General features: G+C 41.4%; 1 protein-coding gene across 2 annotated transcripts; it reads left to right on the forward strand.

Moving 5' to 3' along the window:
• The first annotated feature begins 2,314 nt into the window (after nt 1–2,314).
• LOC119329729 lies at nt 2,315–6,819 on the forward strand. 2 transcript variants are annotated; one of them, XR_005159723.1, is made up of 6 exons: nt 2,315–2,796; nt 2,891–3,013; nt 3,221–3,290; nt 4,634–4,828; nt 5,564–6,374; nt 6,545–6,819. XR_005159723.1 is itself a non-coding variant. In XM_037602805.1 (4 exons), exons 1-4 carry the CDS (start codon nt 2,448–2,450, stop codon nt 5,637–5,639), a joined length of 690 nt encoding a protein of 229 aa, XP_037458702.1. In that variant the 5' UTR covers nt 2,324–2,447; the 3' UTR covers nt 5,640–6,078. The 2 variants fall into 2 exon arrangements, 1 of the variants encoding a protein (XP_037458702.1); XM_037602805.1 differs by lacking the exons at nt 2,891–3,013; nt 6,545–6,819 and having other exon boundaries at nt 2,324–2,796; nt 5,564–6,078.
• Nucleotides 6,820–13,199: the final 6,380 nt, after the last annotated feature.

The following is a 13,199-nucleotide window of genomic DNA, read 5'->3' on the forward strand; positions in this document are numbered from 1 at the left end:
TTTCTTTTAGTTTTGCACACATACACTCAACCGCTCGGCCAAAACTCCTCCTGGGCCGCTGCACTTTGTTGCAATTCGGCCCATGTATGTTTTTTTCCTTCTTTGGTTTTAGTATTTTGCAAGTGCATTGCATATTTACATAAATGCCCCTGTTTTGTTTTGTTAATAACTAAATATGCGTGCATCCAAATTAATCAAATTATATATGTAAAATGCTTAGAATTTTATTTTGTTTCATAATATCCAACTTTCATCCATGTTTCAAATGTTAAAATTGTTGTTTGCATTTAATTTGCTTAATTGACATGTTAAAATGGTTTATTTCATAACTAAATAACCGTAGCTCCGAATTAAATAAATTTCATATGTAAATGGGGTGAAAAAATGCATGGATTAACATGGTGCGCTTTATTTTGCTGTTTAACAACATTAAAATATGGTTTAGGGCAGAACAGTAGCAAATACGAAATATGCACATGGAGATTTTCCGGAATTGTTGTTTATTGTTTTCGGCCTAATTTAAACTTGCCTAGCGGTAGTTTCATATGCTTCATCTCTTGCAATGAGTAACAACATTTAATCTTGTCATGCATCATACTTGGTTGAGCATCATGCCATGTTATGTGTTATGTGTTTACCGAGTTGTTTGCTTCTTTCCGGTTGTGCTTCTTCTCGATAGTTCATGTTTCGTTACGATCGTGTGGATTCGTTCGATTACGTCTGTTCGTCTACGCCCTTGTTTTTCTCTGTTTCTTTTAGTTTTGCTCACACACTCAACCGCTGGGCCAAAACTCCTCCTGGGCCGCTGCACTGTGTTGCAATTCGGCCCACGTATATTTTTTCCTTCTCTCGTTTTAGTATTTTTCAAGTGCATTGCATATTTACATAAATGCCCCTGTTTTGTTTTGTTAATAACTAAATATGCATGCATCCAAATTAATCAAACTATATATGTAAAATGCTTAGAATTTTATCTAGTTTCATAATATCCAACTTTCATCCATGTTTAAAATGTTTAAATTGTTGTTTGCATTTAATTTGCTTAATTAACATGTTAAAATGGTTTATTTCATAACTAAATAACCGTAGCTTCGAATTAAATAAATTTCATATGTAAATGGGGTGGAAAATGCATAGATTAACATGGTGCACTTTATTTTGCTGTTTAACAACATTAAAATATGGTTTAGGGCAGAACAGTAGCAAATACGAAATATGCGCATGGGGATTTTCTGGAATTGTTGTTTATTGTTTCCAGCCTCATTTAAACTTGCCTAGCTAGGTAGTTTTCATATGCTTCATCTCTGCCATGAGTAACAACATTTAATCTTGTCATGCATCATACTTGGTTGAGCATCATGCCATGTTATGTGTTCTGTATTTACCGAGTTGTTTGCTTCTTTTCGGTTGTGCTTCTTCTCGATAGTTCATGTTTCGTTGCGATCATGTGGATTCGTTCAACTACGCCTGTTCATCTATGCCCGTCCGTCTACTTCATGGACTCGTTCTTCTTCCTAGTGGGATTTCAGGCAAGATGACCATTACCCTTGATCTCACTACTATCATTGCTATGCTAGTTGTCTCGATGCTATCGCTATGTCGCGCTTCCTACCACTTGTTTATCAAGCCACCCAAATTGACATGAAACAACCTCTAACCTTTTCCACCTACCCAGCAAACTGTTGTTTGGCTATATTACCACTTTGCCCAGCCCTCTTATAGCGTTGCTAGTTGCAGGTGCAGGTGCAGGTTGTTCCATGTTGGGACATGGATATCATGGATATCTTGGGATATCACAATATATCTTATTTAATTAATGCACATATATACTTGGTAAAGGGTGGAAGGCTCGGCCTTATGTCTGGTGTTTTGTTCCATTCTTGCCACCCTAGTTTTCATCATACCGGTGTCATGTTCCTTGAGTTTGCGTCCCTAACACGATGAGGTTTTATGGGCCCCTCTTGACAGTTTGCTTTAAATAAAACTCTTCCAGTAAGGCCCAACATTGGTTTTACTATTTGCCCAACATAATAACTAAATTCAGTAATAAACATGACGCATAAGGAGTTAGCACTACCCGAGGAGTAATCTAAAACAAAAAAGAGGCTAGCCAACTCACCTCCAGGATGCTCCCCCGATTGGGCCTTCGTTGGCCGTCGGATCTGCCTTCGGGCGAGTTTGAACCGTTGGATCTTCACAGCAGTAAAACCCATTTTCACCTCGCAGTTATTTTTGCTGGCCAATGACGGGTGGGCTCACGCCATGCACTCATTGGTTGGGTTGCTTGTTTTTGCGTGCAAAACGCTTTGTCCGATCCGCTCCGCGTGCTCGCACCGTACCTAATCCCATCCTCTCCCCTGGTCGTCCCGATCCACACCAGCCGCCGCACAACCCTAGCCCCTTTCCCCTCGATCCCCATAGCCCCTCTCTCCTCCTCGCTCTCCGCCATGGCCTCTGCACTAGGAGCCTCTCCATGGCCTCCTACCCATCCCCCCCACCACCATAGGTGCACACAGACGGTGGATCCGTGCCGGAGAAGAGCAGCTCCAGTTATGGTGGGGTGCATCTGTGCCGAAGATGAAGGAGGCCCGCCGCCCGTCTTTGCCTCGTCGCTGCGTCCTTGTTGCTGCTCCTCCTCTCTCTCTCCGCACCTAGCAGTGCAGCAGCCGGGACAAGGGGAAGGAGCAGCCCGACCCGGCTCCATCTCTCTCCTTCATGCAGGAGAACTGGATGAGCAGGTGGCGAGGGAAGCCGCCACGGCTAGCGGCGGCGCTGCACAGGAACGTCCACCTCCAGGTCTCCATCCTGTCTCACGATCCCTTTCCGTTTCAGTGTTTTTCTTTTTTCTCTTGGCCCGATCTGCTCATAGGTTTGAGGCTTCGTGTTGTAGGGACCAGATCTTGGCTATGATCTATGCTGCTGATTTGGCTATCAACTGCTAAATCTCCGAATCATTCAAAATGTTTTGCCTAACTGCACGAGCCTTGCATATGACCACTGGGCCATGTCTTTTGTGAGCCCCATAATTCTTTTGTTCTATTGATGTTTTGCCTAACTGCACAAGCCTTGCATATGACCACTGGGCCATGTCGTTTGTGAGCCCCCATAATTCTTTTGTTGTATTGATGTCGTAGAGTTCAGTAGATTAGTAAAAGGGTCTTTTGATTTTGTTGAGTTCAGTAGATTAGTAAAGGGTATTTTGATTTTGTTGGCCATATAGGATTTTACTACTGCTATGGACAAAAGAAGTCTAAAGCTGGGAAAGACAACAACGTCAGGAGCCAACCGAGGTAAAGAAACCTAAGTTGACAAGCAGGGCGTACTCCCCTCGGCAGTTATTTTTCTCTGCTATTCATTGAGCATATCAGGAGATTGATAGACAGTGTGAGAACTGGTACATAAAATAATTTAAGAACATTAATCTGAATCACATAGTGGTTCCTAACATTTAGCATTTCTAAAATTTGCCATTTTTACATAGGCAGTGTGAGAACTAGTACATAAAATAATTTAAGAACATTAATCTGAATCACATAGTGGTTCCTAACATTTAGCATTTCTAAAATTTGCCATTTTTACCTAGATCCAAAATGCTGAGAAGCAGGGTTTATTTTCTCTCATGTCCATTCTTATATTTTTTTTACAATGGCATTATGCACATAACCTGTCTGATGCAATGGACAATCGGATATTTGTGGTTGGTATAAATCATTTTAATGCATAAAAGAAGAGTTGGTAGGTTTTGACATGAGCATGATGAATTATTGCGGCCTTGTTGTTTCTTGAACAGTAGTGTGTAGAAAGTTTGTTTTGCTCTTGAAAGGTGTGTGTGAGAGTTCGACGGAAAAAACTATTGCTTTACTTATGTTTCAACTCCAGTGAGGCATGTTTGAACGGTAGTGAAAATATGGTGCTTATTTTTATTTTGCTGATTTGAGGATATTGGTAGTAGAATCTCCTTTTGGGCTGGTCTTGCGGTTCATTCAGTTTCAAGGGGAAAGATAGATGTGTGGTTTCTTTGCTTTACAGAAGATGCATTATATGATGTCTTCATCTTGGTAACCATTACCAATTTTACATTCTGTGGTGAATTCTGAATCATGCTAGGCAATGTTGTCTTTTAATAAGTTGTCATATTGTACGCATGAGTTCTCTAAAATTCCGGGGTGGTTTATTCTATTATAAAGCTAGAAAAGAAACAGCAATGGGGAGTTGTTTAAGGACGGACAAAAGCCATGAGTTGTTTTGCTGAGAAAAGAAACAAGTAATATCACATTCTGAAGGTTCATTTCCATCTATACGGGTGAGGAGTCCTTAAAATGTGAAGTATTGTAGGTTTCTAACCATGTACATAGGTCGTACACAGCTAAGCACTCGAGCTATGATTATTGTTATGTATGGATTAATAGTGATAATCATTGTTTGGTTCAGGCATTGAACAGCTAAAACTAACTCAAAAGTATATGTTTGTTTCAAAATAAATGATGTACCTAAAGAACTTTATTGATGATCAGGCGTGTATTTCGAATGCACTGGAATCAAATACAGAATGCCTGAGGATTGATTTCTTCTGTTGGTCATGTTGTAAAAATAGGGAGCAGCTTCTTCTCACGAGCCAACCTTTTTTTTGCAGGGGAGACTCCAGGCAGAGAGAGGAAAGCTGCGCAAGTGCCCCTGGAAGCGAGGCAGCTCGGCGCCGTCGCGGAAGAGGAGCTACGCTTCCATGGAGTAGAGCGACGAGGGGCTCCGACGTCGCTGTAGAGGAGGGAGGAGATCCGCCGCCACTGCACCTCACAATTCGACAGGAACCTCTCTGGATGATTCTGTCGTGAGTCTCCTGGTGTTCATATTCAGACTACAACATTTTCTGAATTTTACTTTGGTTGAAGTTGTTCTTACTGGTACACCAGATCAGCCGTATAAATGCACTATATGTTCTGCTTGACTGGTTTTTTTTATCTTAATAAAATTGCATATCTGCAGCATCTTGACTCGCCTTTCTGAAATTGTAGCTTATCTCTGCTCATGGTGCAATGGAAGTATACTACAAGATAGCTTCTCTGCATTGTTGTTTGATTAGTAACAAGTATACAACATCCCATGTCTGAAACATTGTTTGATTTATTAACAAGTAACAAATCAGAGAGGGCATGAAACCTGCACATTTTCTGCTTCGCTGCAATTTTTGTTTATGATGGTCATGCCATGATGACTACTCCCTCCGTTCCCAAATATTTGTCTTTCAAAAGATTTCAACAAATGACTACATACGAAGCAAAATGAGTGAATCTACACTTCAAAATTTGTCTATATACATCCATATGTTGTAGTCCATTTAAATGTCGAGAAAGACAAATATTTGGGAACGGAGGGAGTAGTAGTTTCCGTTTATTAAGTAGTGTGCACATGAAACCCAATCCTGTATATGTACTGGTGGCAGTATGCATTTCAATTTACAGAGATTCCAATGCTTCCTTTTTTGTATCCGTGTTTGTCCTCTTGCATTGTTTAATAAGCAGATCGGTCCACCACTAATTATACATGTTGTTTTGAATTTTGGCAGAATTCGGGTGTTATGCATTTTTGAAAGTGTTGTGCAATGGCAGAAATTGGCAAGAGGACACCTCAAGTTGGTATGAGGTTCATAGATTCGGATGAGGCTTGGGTGTTTTGGGTAGAATATGGTGAGGAAAAGATGCAAGTTTGATGGAAAAGCGACTTCACACAGATTTGTGTGTTCCAATGAGGGCATTAGAAGGAAAGCACAAACTGATCGTGAGCCAAAGCGCAAACCCTGTATATGTACTGATTTTATTTTAGCCTATCTCTGCTCATGTGTGCATCTAGTTCACTCTTTGGATTAAACTATAGCCAAGTGTACAACTATACTTGCCTAATATATCCAGTGTTCAGTGTCAAAATTGTCCAGTTTGAAAAGGTTCCATTACTTTACTAGCATTGTTTCTTCTGTATTCACTAATCCTGCAAGTGTAGGCTGAGAACTATACAATTTGGACAGGTTCCAGTGTTGTGTTGTTGCCGTACATAATATGCAATTTGGACAGTTTCTTGTGTTTTTATTAAGCCAAATGTGGGCTGTGAAATATGTAATTGGGAATATCTTGATGCTTTGCTGCTGTTGTCATTATGTACTAGCATTAGCATTTGTGAAAATGGGCAATCTGAAGAGGTTTTGAGTGCCATGTCGGCCCTGTTTCTATGCTTGTGTAGTTGTGCTTTTGCCAAGTCTGCAGGTGTGGGCTGTTTTGCTTTGGGCAAATCTCATGCGTTGGATCTGCATTGGACGGCAGATGAGAGGGGGCCAGTTACAATGTGACTTGCTAGAGGCAAGTCACTGGATCTCAGTCCGCTAGGTACATGCACGACGTCTCTTATATATATGCAATGTAACAATGTGGATAACTAGAACTGTTGTGATGTTGCTCTATTATAAGTACAAATAACTCATGGTTATCTTTTCTGTTGTGATGTTGCTCTATTATAAGTACAAATAACTCATGGTTATCTTTTCTTTTGTTTATAGGCGATGTGTGGTAGAAGTTGTACTCACAGGAAGACTATTGTGCTGTGTATAAACCACGTTCTACGATTTACTTCTGCTATGCATATTTACTTTCCAGTTTTAGGACTGAAATCCATCCATTGTGATGAATTTGGTTGTATGGGCATTACCTATTTGACTTAGGCTTGCTTCATCACATATAAACTGCTTTTCTTTTCCCCACTGCTTGTATGACCTAAAACTATCATGTATATGAGCCAAGTTATTAGCAATGTTTCACATTTTCTTACTTGCAATATTGTGCTTGCCTATTCAGGTGTTCCAAGACCCAAATCATCAGAAAAACAACACATACAACACTTTTTTCTTTTGAACTTTGGTTATCCTTATACAAGCTCCCGTTCATTTTGTTTATATACTGGTTGTAGTAACCATATGTGCTTGCTCAATACTGATAAATGGAATATTTTTAAAGCACGTATGGTGTGGTTCTTTTCACAATTTGGCGCAACGGGAGATTATTGAAAAATACACATTTTTTCAACATGACATGGTCTTGAAATGGGACTCTACTACCAAATTAAAATGTGTAAGTATATCTCATTGTAGATGACAAGTCTCTTTTTTTATTAAAGGGGGTTAAATTTGTTATCATATATGCTTGCCCGCTACTAAAACAACTAAAATATGGAATTTCTTTTCATGCTGAACATGGATTCCACCATTTGTTACCCGGCTGACGAATCGAGAAAGAAACGAAGGGGATAGATAGTCTTCGCTGGCTCCATCCCCTGCTGCTTCATATTCAGCTCCTCACGGGCCACAGGCATTGCTCTACGTGGGTTGGGCTAAATAACATATGGGCTATCCTAATACCTCTTGATCCCTATATCTCCGTATATGCACAACAAAGACATGTTTTTTCTTAGGTTTCTTATCTTTTTTCCTCTTTTTTGCAGGAAAAATATGCATGGCCAGGTTTCTCATCATGATATACAACCATGCCAACTTTACTCTCTCATCATAGTGCCCATATTTTCAAACTGAACATATTCATATTATGCAAAGTTTCCCTTTTTCCAGACTATTATTTAACAACGTAATAAACATGTTTAAAAATAGCATATGATTTAGTTGAAGGTTCTTGCAGCATGAAACTATTTTCATCGACAACATGTCTTCAGCAGGTCTCTGCGCCATTTGGCGCAACGGGTCAACTAGTTCTACATAATACAGGGGGGCTAGTGCTGATGGTGTTGGTCCCAAACTAGAGCATCGTGCGGGACTGCCCCTTGGCAACTTGGGGTATCTGGTACTTGTTCGCTTTGCTCATCCTTCGTGGCCTGAGATGAGATACGCGTGGCTACTATCAGGGTTTCAGCACGCCGGGAGATCTTGCTAGACTTGTTTTACCATTGTCGAAATGTCTTGTGCACCGGGATCCCGAGTCTGATCGGATGTCCCGCGATGGAGGATTGCCTCCGCGGATCATGAGCTTGTCTTGGGCTAAATTGGGACACCCCTGCAGGGTTTAAACTTTCGAGAGCCATGCCCGCAGTTATGTGGCAGATGGGAACTTTTAATGTCTGGTTGTAGAGAACTGACACCAGATTCGAATTAAAATACATCAACCGCGTGCGTAACCGTGACGGTCTCTTTTCGAGTGGGTCCAGAAGAGAACATGGTGGGGTTATGTTTGAACGTAAGTAGTTCAGGATCACTTATTGATCATTACTAGTTTGCGACCGTTTGCGTAGCTTCTCATCTTATTCTTGTACTCGTAAGTTAGCCACCATATAATTGCTTAGTCGCTTGCTGCAACCTCACCACTTATCCATTCCATACCCTTTAAGCTTTGCTATTCTTGATATCCATGGTAATGGGATTGCTGAGTCCTCGTGGCTCATAGATTACTACAACACCAGTTGTAGGTACAGGTAGTGCGATGATCATGACGTGAGAGCGATGTATGCTTGTCTTGAAGTTCTTCTTCTGCTTCTTCTTTGTTTAGGGGTTAGGTTCCTGGTTGGCAGTCTGGGCTAACAGGGTGGATGTCGTTTGAGTTTTTGTTTGTGTTTCATTCGTAGTCGGATGTTGCTCTTGTGTATGAAGTTGTTGTATTCATGTGGCATTGTATGCCTTTTGTATGTATCCCCATCTATTATGTAATGATACGATGTAATGATATCCACCTTGCAAAAGCGTCTTCAATATGCGACCCTATCCTTGGTGGGATCTTCAAGTTCCTCTTTGATAGGATCGCATATTGGGCGTGACAAGTTGGTATCAGAGCCTCGACCGACCATAGGAGCCCCCCTTGATTGTTCGTAGCATGGCCGTTGTCGAGTCTAGAAGAAAACCATTTTCGGAGTCTAGTTATATCGGAAAGTAGGAATTCTTTTTACTCCTCAGCCCCTTCGTCGCTCTGGTGAGGAATCTTGACGTAGGTGTTTTGAATTACTTCTTTTCCCCTTCAAATTTTTCTTTAGGTTCACGCAGTCAGTTTTCCGATCGTTGCGTTGTCAGCTTTGTTCCTTCGGTGCATTTCTCGTCAAGTTGATTCGATCTTCTTCGTATTTGCCAAGATCAATCCTCAACTCTTTCTCGGACGAGGAAGCAACGTCGTCTGAACAGAAACCATGTCGCCCTCAGTTGTCTTCTTTTTCCCACCCGCCCACCTTTTTTTCTTCTCGGAGCCGGAGTCCTTGATCGAGTATCCATCCTACTCGTGTGAAGCCTTTGCATTATTTCCTCAATTATTTCAACCGGTGCTTTTCTCTTAAAGTTATTCTCCGGTTCCCCCTTCCAAGTTGCCTTTCTCGCCCTCCCTCCCTTTTGTCTTCCCGGAGTATGAGTCTCTATTCGAGCATCAATTTCATTCGTGCGGAGCCTCTTCAGTCTTTCCTCAATTATCTCAACCTGTGAATTCTCGTCAAGTTCATCATCGATTCGTCTTCTTTTCTTTTCCGGTGGACTCAACTTAAGTTTTTTTTCCGGTGTTGATCGTATTCCTTGCCTTGGCTCAAATGCTTCCCCTTTCTCGTTCGACTCTCACTATTTAATCATTCCGGAGTGATGAAGACATCTCAGGAGATTCATCTATGTTCCAATTAGTTCGAGGCTATCACCTCATTCAAGTCTTTCAATCGTTCCGGTGCATCATTTATCAGTCAACATTCCTTTTCAACGGTGTTTTATTTTCAGTGGGCCCTAACCCACAGGTATTTCCCCAGGATCTTACCTGACTCTTCTAATTGTCCCAGAGTTATTCCCAATTCTTTCAATGTGTGACATAAGAATGGATTCCATCAATCATATGTCTTCTCCAAGATCGCTTTCAAATTCTTTTCATCTTTGATTCAACCTTTCCTCTTTTCATTATTCCGGAGTATCTCAACAATTTTGGTGGTGTTCCTCATCGTCTTCTCAGCGTTGAAGACCGAAGAAGAGTTTCTCTTAAATCTTGCCCGTTCTCGTGAAGATTCATTGTTCAAGCTTCAAGATATTATCTCAAAATTCCTTTCGATTGTGAGCATTCTTTTCTTACCCATCCGGAGTATGTCAGGAGTTATTTTCCATTTCGTTTCATCGGAGGCCATCATTCCAGAAGATTTCTTCGTTCTGAGTTTTCAGCTTTGTTCTCCAATTATTCAGAATTGATGCCTCTTCGTTCGTCTCCATATTCTTCCGATGCTTTGGTCAAGTATTCTTTAGTCAGTTCACGATCTCTTCATTCTCTTGTCTCTAAATTCCCTCAAGTATGTTCGTGCTTTTTCTAATCCTCACCAGTGATTCATTCTTTTTGTTCATTCATTTTCAAATTCTTACGGTGGTTCATTCATGAATCATTTTCCTTTGTTATCATATCAATTCATTCATTCTTTCCAATCCTACCGGTGGTTCAAGAAGATTTTTCCAAGTTTTGAGCTATATCCCCCCTTAATCATTTTCAACGCGAATAAGTAGTACGCAAATCCATTGCTTCCCATTGATTTAATTGATGGAGGATAAGCACAACATAATTCTTATTCTTCTTTCATCAAGTTGATTAATCCCTTCCTTCAGAGTTTGTTCATGATGAATAAAATCTAGTCCCAAGTGTTTTCATCTTTTCTTTTCCGGAGTTCCAAGTTTTTCTCGGTTGTCTTGTCATGAAGCTCCATCTAAATAATCGCAAGGCTTCATCTTGTTCTTTTCAACCTTCGTTTCTTTAATCCTTTTGTTTACCAGAGTTCTTCATGGTGGTACTTCATGATTTAATTCATTCTTCAAGTGTTCAGCAAGATTCTTGTTGGAGGAGCTCCAGTATCTTCTCTTCTTGCGTCTCGAAGTGCAATTAATTCTCTGTATTCTTTTGAAGTGGAGTTTTGCACTTCATCATTCTTCTCAACTATTCAATCATTTGGTTGTGGCATAATTTCACCTCAAGTTTCGAGATGTTTTTCCATAAGCCCACAACAAGCTTATTCTTTTGTTGTTGATTTCTCAACAACTTTGTTCAATCCTTCCTTCTAAGGATGCTATCAAACTCATTCGTGGTGGAAGTTGTTGTTCTCTTATCCCTTTTCATTCCATTCTTTCAATTCTTCCAGAGGCATTGTGTTGTTGTTCTCGTCAAGTGTCATCCCATCTTGTGAAGTTCATGTTCTATTCCTTCCATTTTCAGTCGAAGTGCTGCCCAAATTCTTTCGTTCTTATTCTTTTCTACCTTGTTCTAACCGGAGTGGTTCCAGAGTCCATCTTATTCCTTGAGCTTTTGATTCTCGTCATATTTGACGTTCCTCTTTTCTAACGAGTGCTCTAGTATTTGTTCATCTTCTCTCTTGTGTTCTTATTTCACCTCATCCTTCTTTTCTTTCGTCTCGTTCCTAAGATCTCGGGACGAGATCTTCTGTTAGTGGAGGAGAGTCGTAACGCCCTGAGACCAATGCTCCAGATGCCTTCCATTTATTTTAGTTGTTGTCGTGTTTTATTATGTTTGTTGCATTATCATAATTGTTTTGCATATTTCATTCCTATGTTTTTATGTCATGCTCATGATGTATGCCATTGCCATATTTTTTTTATTGCATCATGTTCATCTTTGATTATTTTGCATTATGTCATCCTTTGCCTGATGGATCATGTTATAGCATTGTGTCATTCATGTTGTTTCCAAGTCCATGTGCATTGCCCCTACATTATGTTTGTTGATTGCTCCATGTATGATCAGACATCATCACCTCCTCCTTCCTTCTTCTTTCTTTCATTGTTGCGAGTGACATTTTCTTCCTCCATAAATGTTCCATCTTTTCCTATAAATCTTAGGCCATGCCAAGACCAACTCCTAAATGTTTCAGCTCATTTGGGTTTGATTTGGTTGGGTTAAAAATGGCTCAAGTTTGAATATAATTCAGACTTGAATTATTTTTCTATCCACAAAAATTGCCAAGTCCATTTATTCAAATTGTGCATGATGCAAGGACTCTAGATATATTCTCATATCTCTCTCACGCTCTCCCTTTATCTCTGAGCTTTTCTCTCTTACTTTCTTTTTGAGGAAATTGAGAAAAAGAAAGAATATAGAGGGAGAGAGAGAGCCCAGCGCCTCAGCCCAACCATGGTCTAGCACAGCACTTATTCCCCCCATTGCAGTCCATCCAGCCCACCAACAGCAGCGCCCCTGTTCTTCTTATTCTCTCCTGTATGGCAGCACATCCAGCACCTCCATGTCGGCAGCCGGCTTGATTTGACGGTTGGGACAGCCACCCTACCTCCTATAAATCATGCCCCGGTGCCCTAGGGTCTCTCCTCTTTCCATTCCTCCCTTCTCCTTATCTAGCCGCCGCAAGGTAAGCCACTCCATGCCATAGCCGTCACCAACGCCATGCCCGAGTTCTACTCCGGCGCGATCAAGCTCAACGTCGTGGTCTTCTTCCTCGGGGAGCGACGCACGCGTCCCCGACTTCGTCCTCGTCTCCGAGGCAACTGCCTAGAGCCTGGATCAGCTTCCTCCTTGATGTCTTCTTCCCCTTCTTCGTCTTCATCCTGCACACATACGTCCCTGACAACCAGCGCCTCTGCCATCTCATCTGCTTCCCCGGGAGTCCGTTGTCATCGGCAAACCCACGGTGATGCTCCACTCCTTCTCCCATTTTTCTTCTCTGTTCCATACGCAGTAGTCGCCGCCCTTCGCGAACAGGAGCTCTGGCCTCCATGACTTGCCCTGGTAGCGAGCAGAAGTTCATGCCTTTAGCTCCTCTGTTCGGACCCTTACGCACGAAACCGCAAGCGCTCTACCCTCTCTGTTCACGCACGCCTATCCGCACCCACACGCGCACCCTGTCTGCTTCGCCTTGCCGCGCCTCTGTAAACTACTCACCCTGCCTCATCGTGCATCGCTCGAGCCGAGCCGAGCCTGCTCGTGCTCGAGCACATTGATAACCCACAAGTGTAGGGGATCGCAACAGCTTTTGAGGGAAGAGTATTCAACCCAAATTTATTGATTTGACACATGGGGAGCCAAAGAATATTCTTAAGTATTAGCAATTGAGTTGCCAATTCAACCACACCTGGATAACTTAGTATCTGCAGCAAAGTATTTAGTAGCAAAGTAGTATGATAGTAATGGTAACAGTAGCAAAAGTAAAGATAGCAGTTTTGTAGTAGTTGTAACAGTAGCAACGGAAAAGTAAAT

This window comes from Triticum dicoccoides, chromosome 1B (assembly GCF_002162155.2).
Source record: "Triticum dicoccoides isolate Atlit2015 ecotype Zavitan chromosome 1B, WEW_v2.0, whole genome shotgun sequence".
NCBI classification, from domain to species: domain Eukaryota; kingdom Viridiplantae; phylum Streptophyta; class Magnoliopsida; order Poales; family Poaceae; genus Triticum; species Triticum dicoccoides.

Excerpts from the sequence above, each read along its gene's own strand:
- LOC119329729 (XM_037602805.1), top strand. The coding sequence starts at position 2,448 with ATGGCCTCTGCACTAGGAGCCTCTCCATGGCCTCCTACCCATCCCCCC. Across the intron at positions 2,797-3,220 it reads ACAGGAACGTCCACCTCCAG|GATTTTACTACTGCTATGGA; the intron begins GTCTCCATCCTG and ends TTGGCCATATAG. Across the intron at positions 4,829-5,563 it reads CCTCTCTGGATGATTCTGTC|AATTCGGGTGTTATGCATTT; the intron begins GTGAGTCTCCTG and ends GAATTTTGGCAG.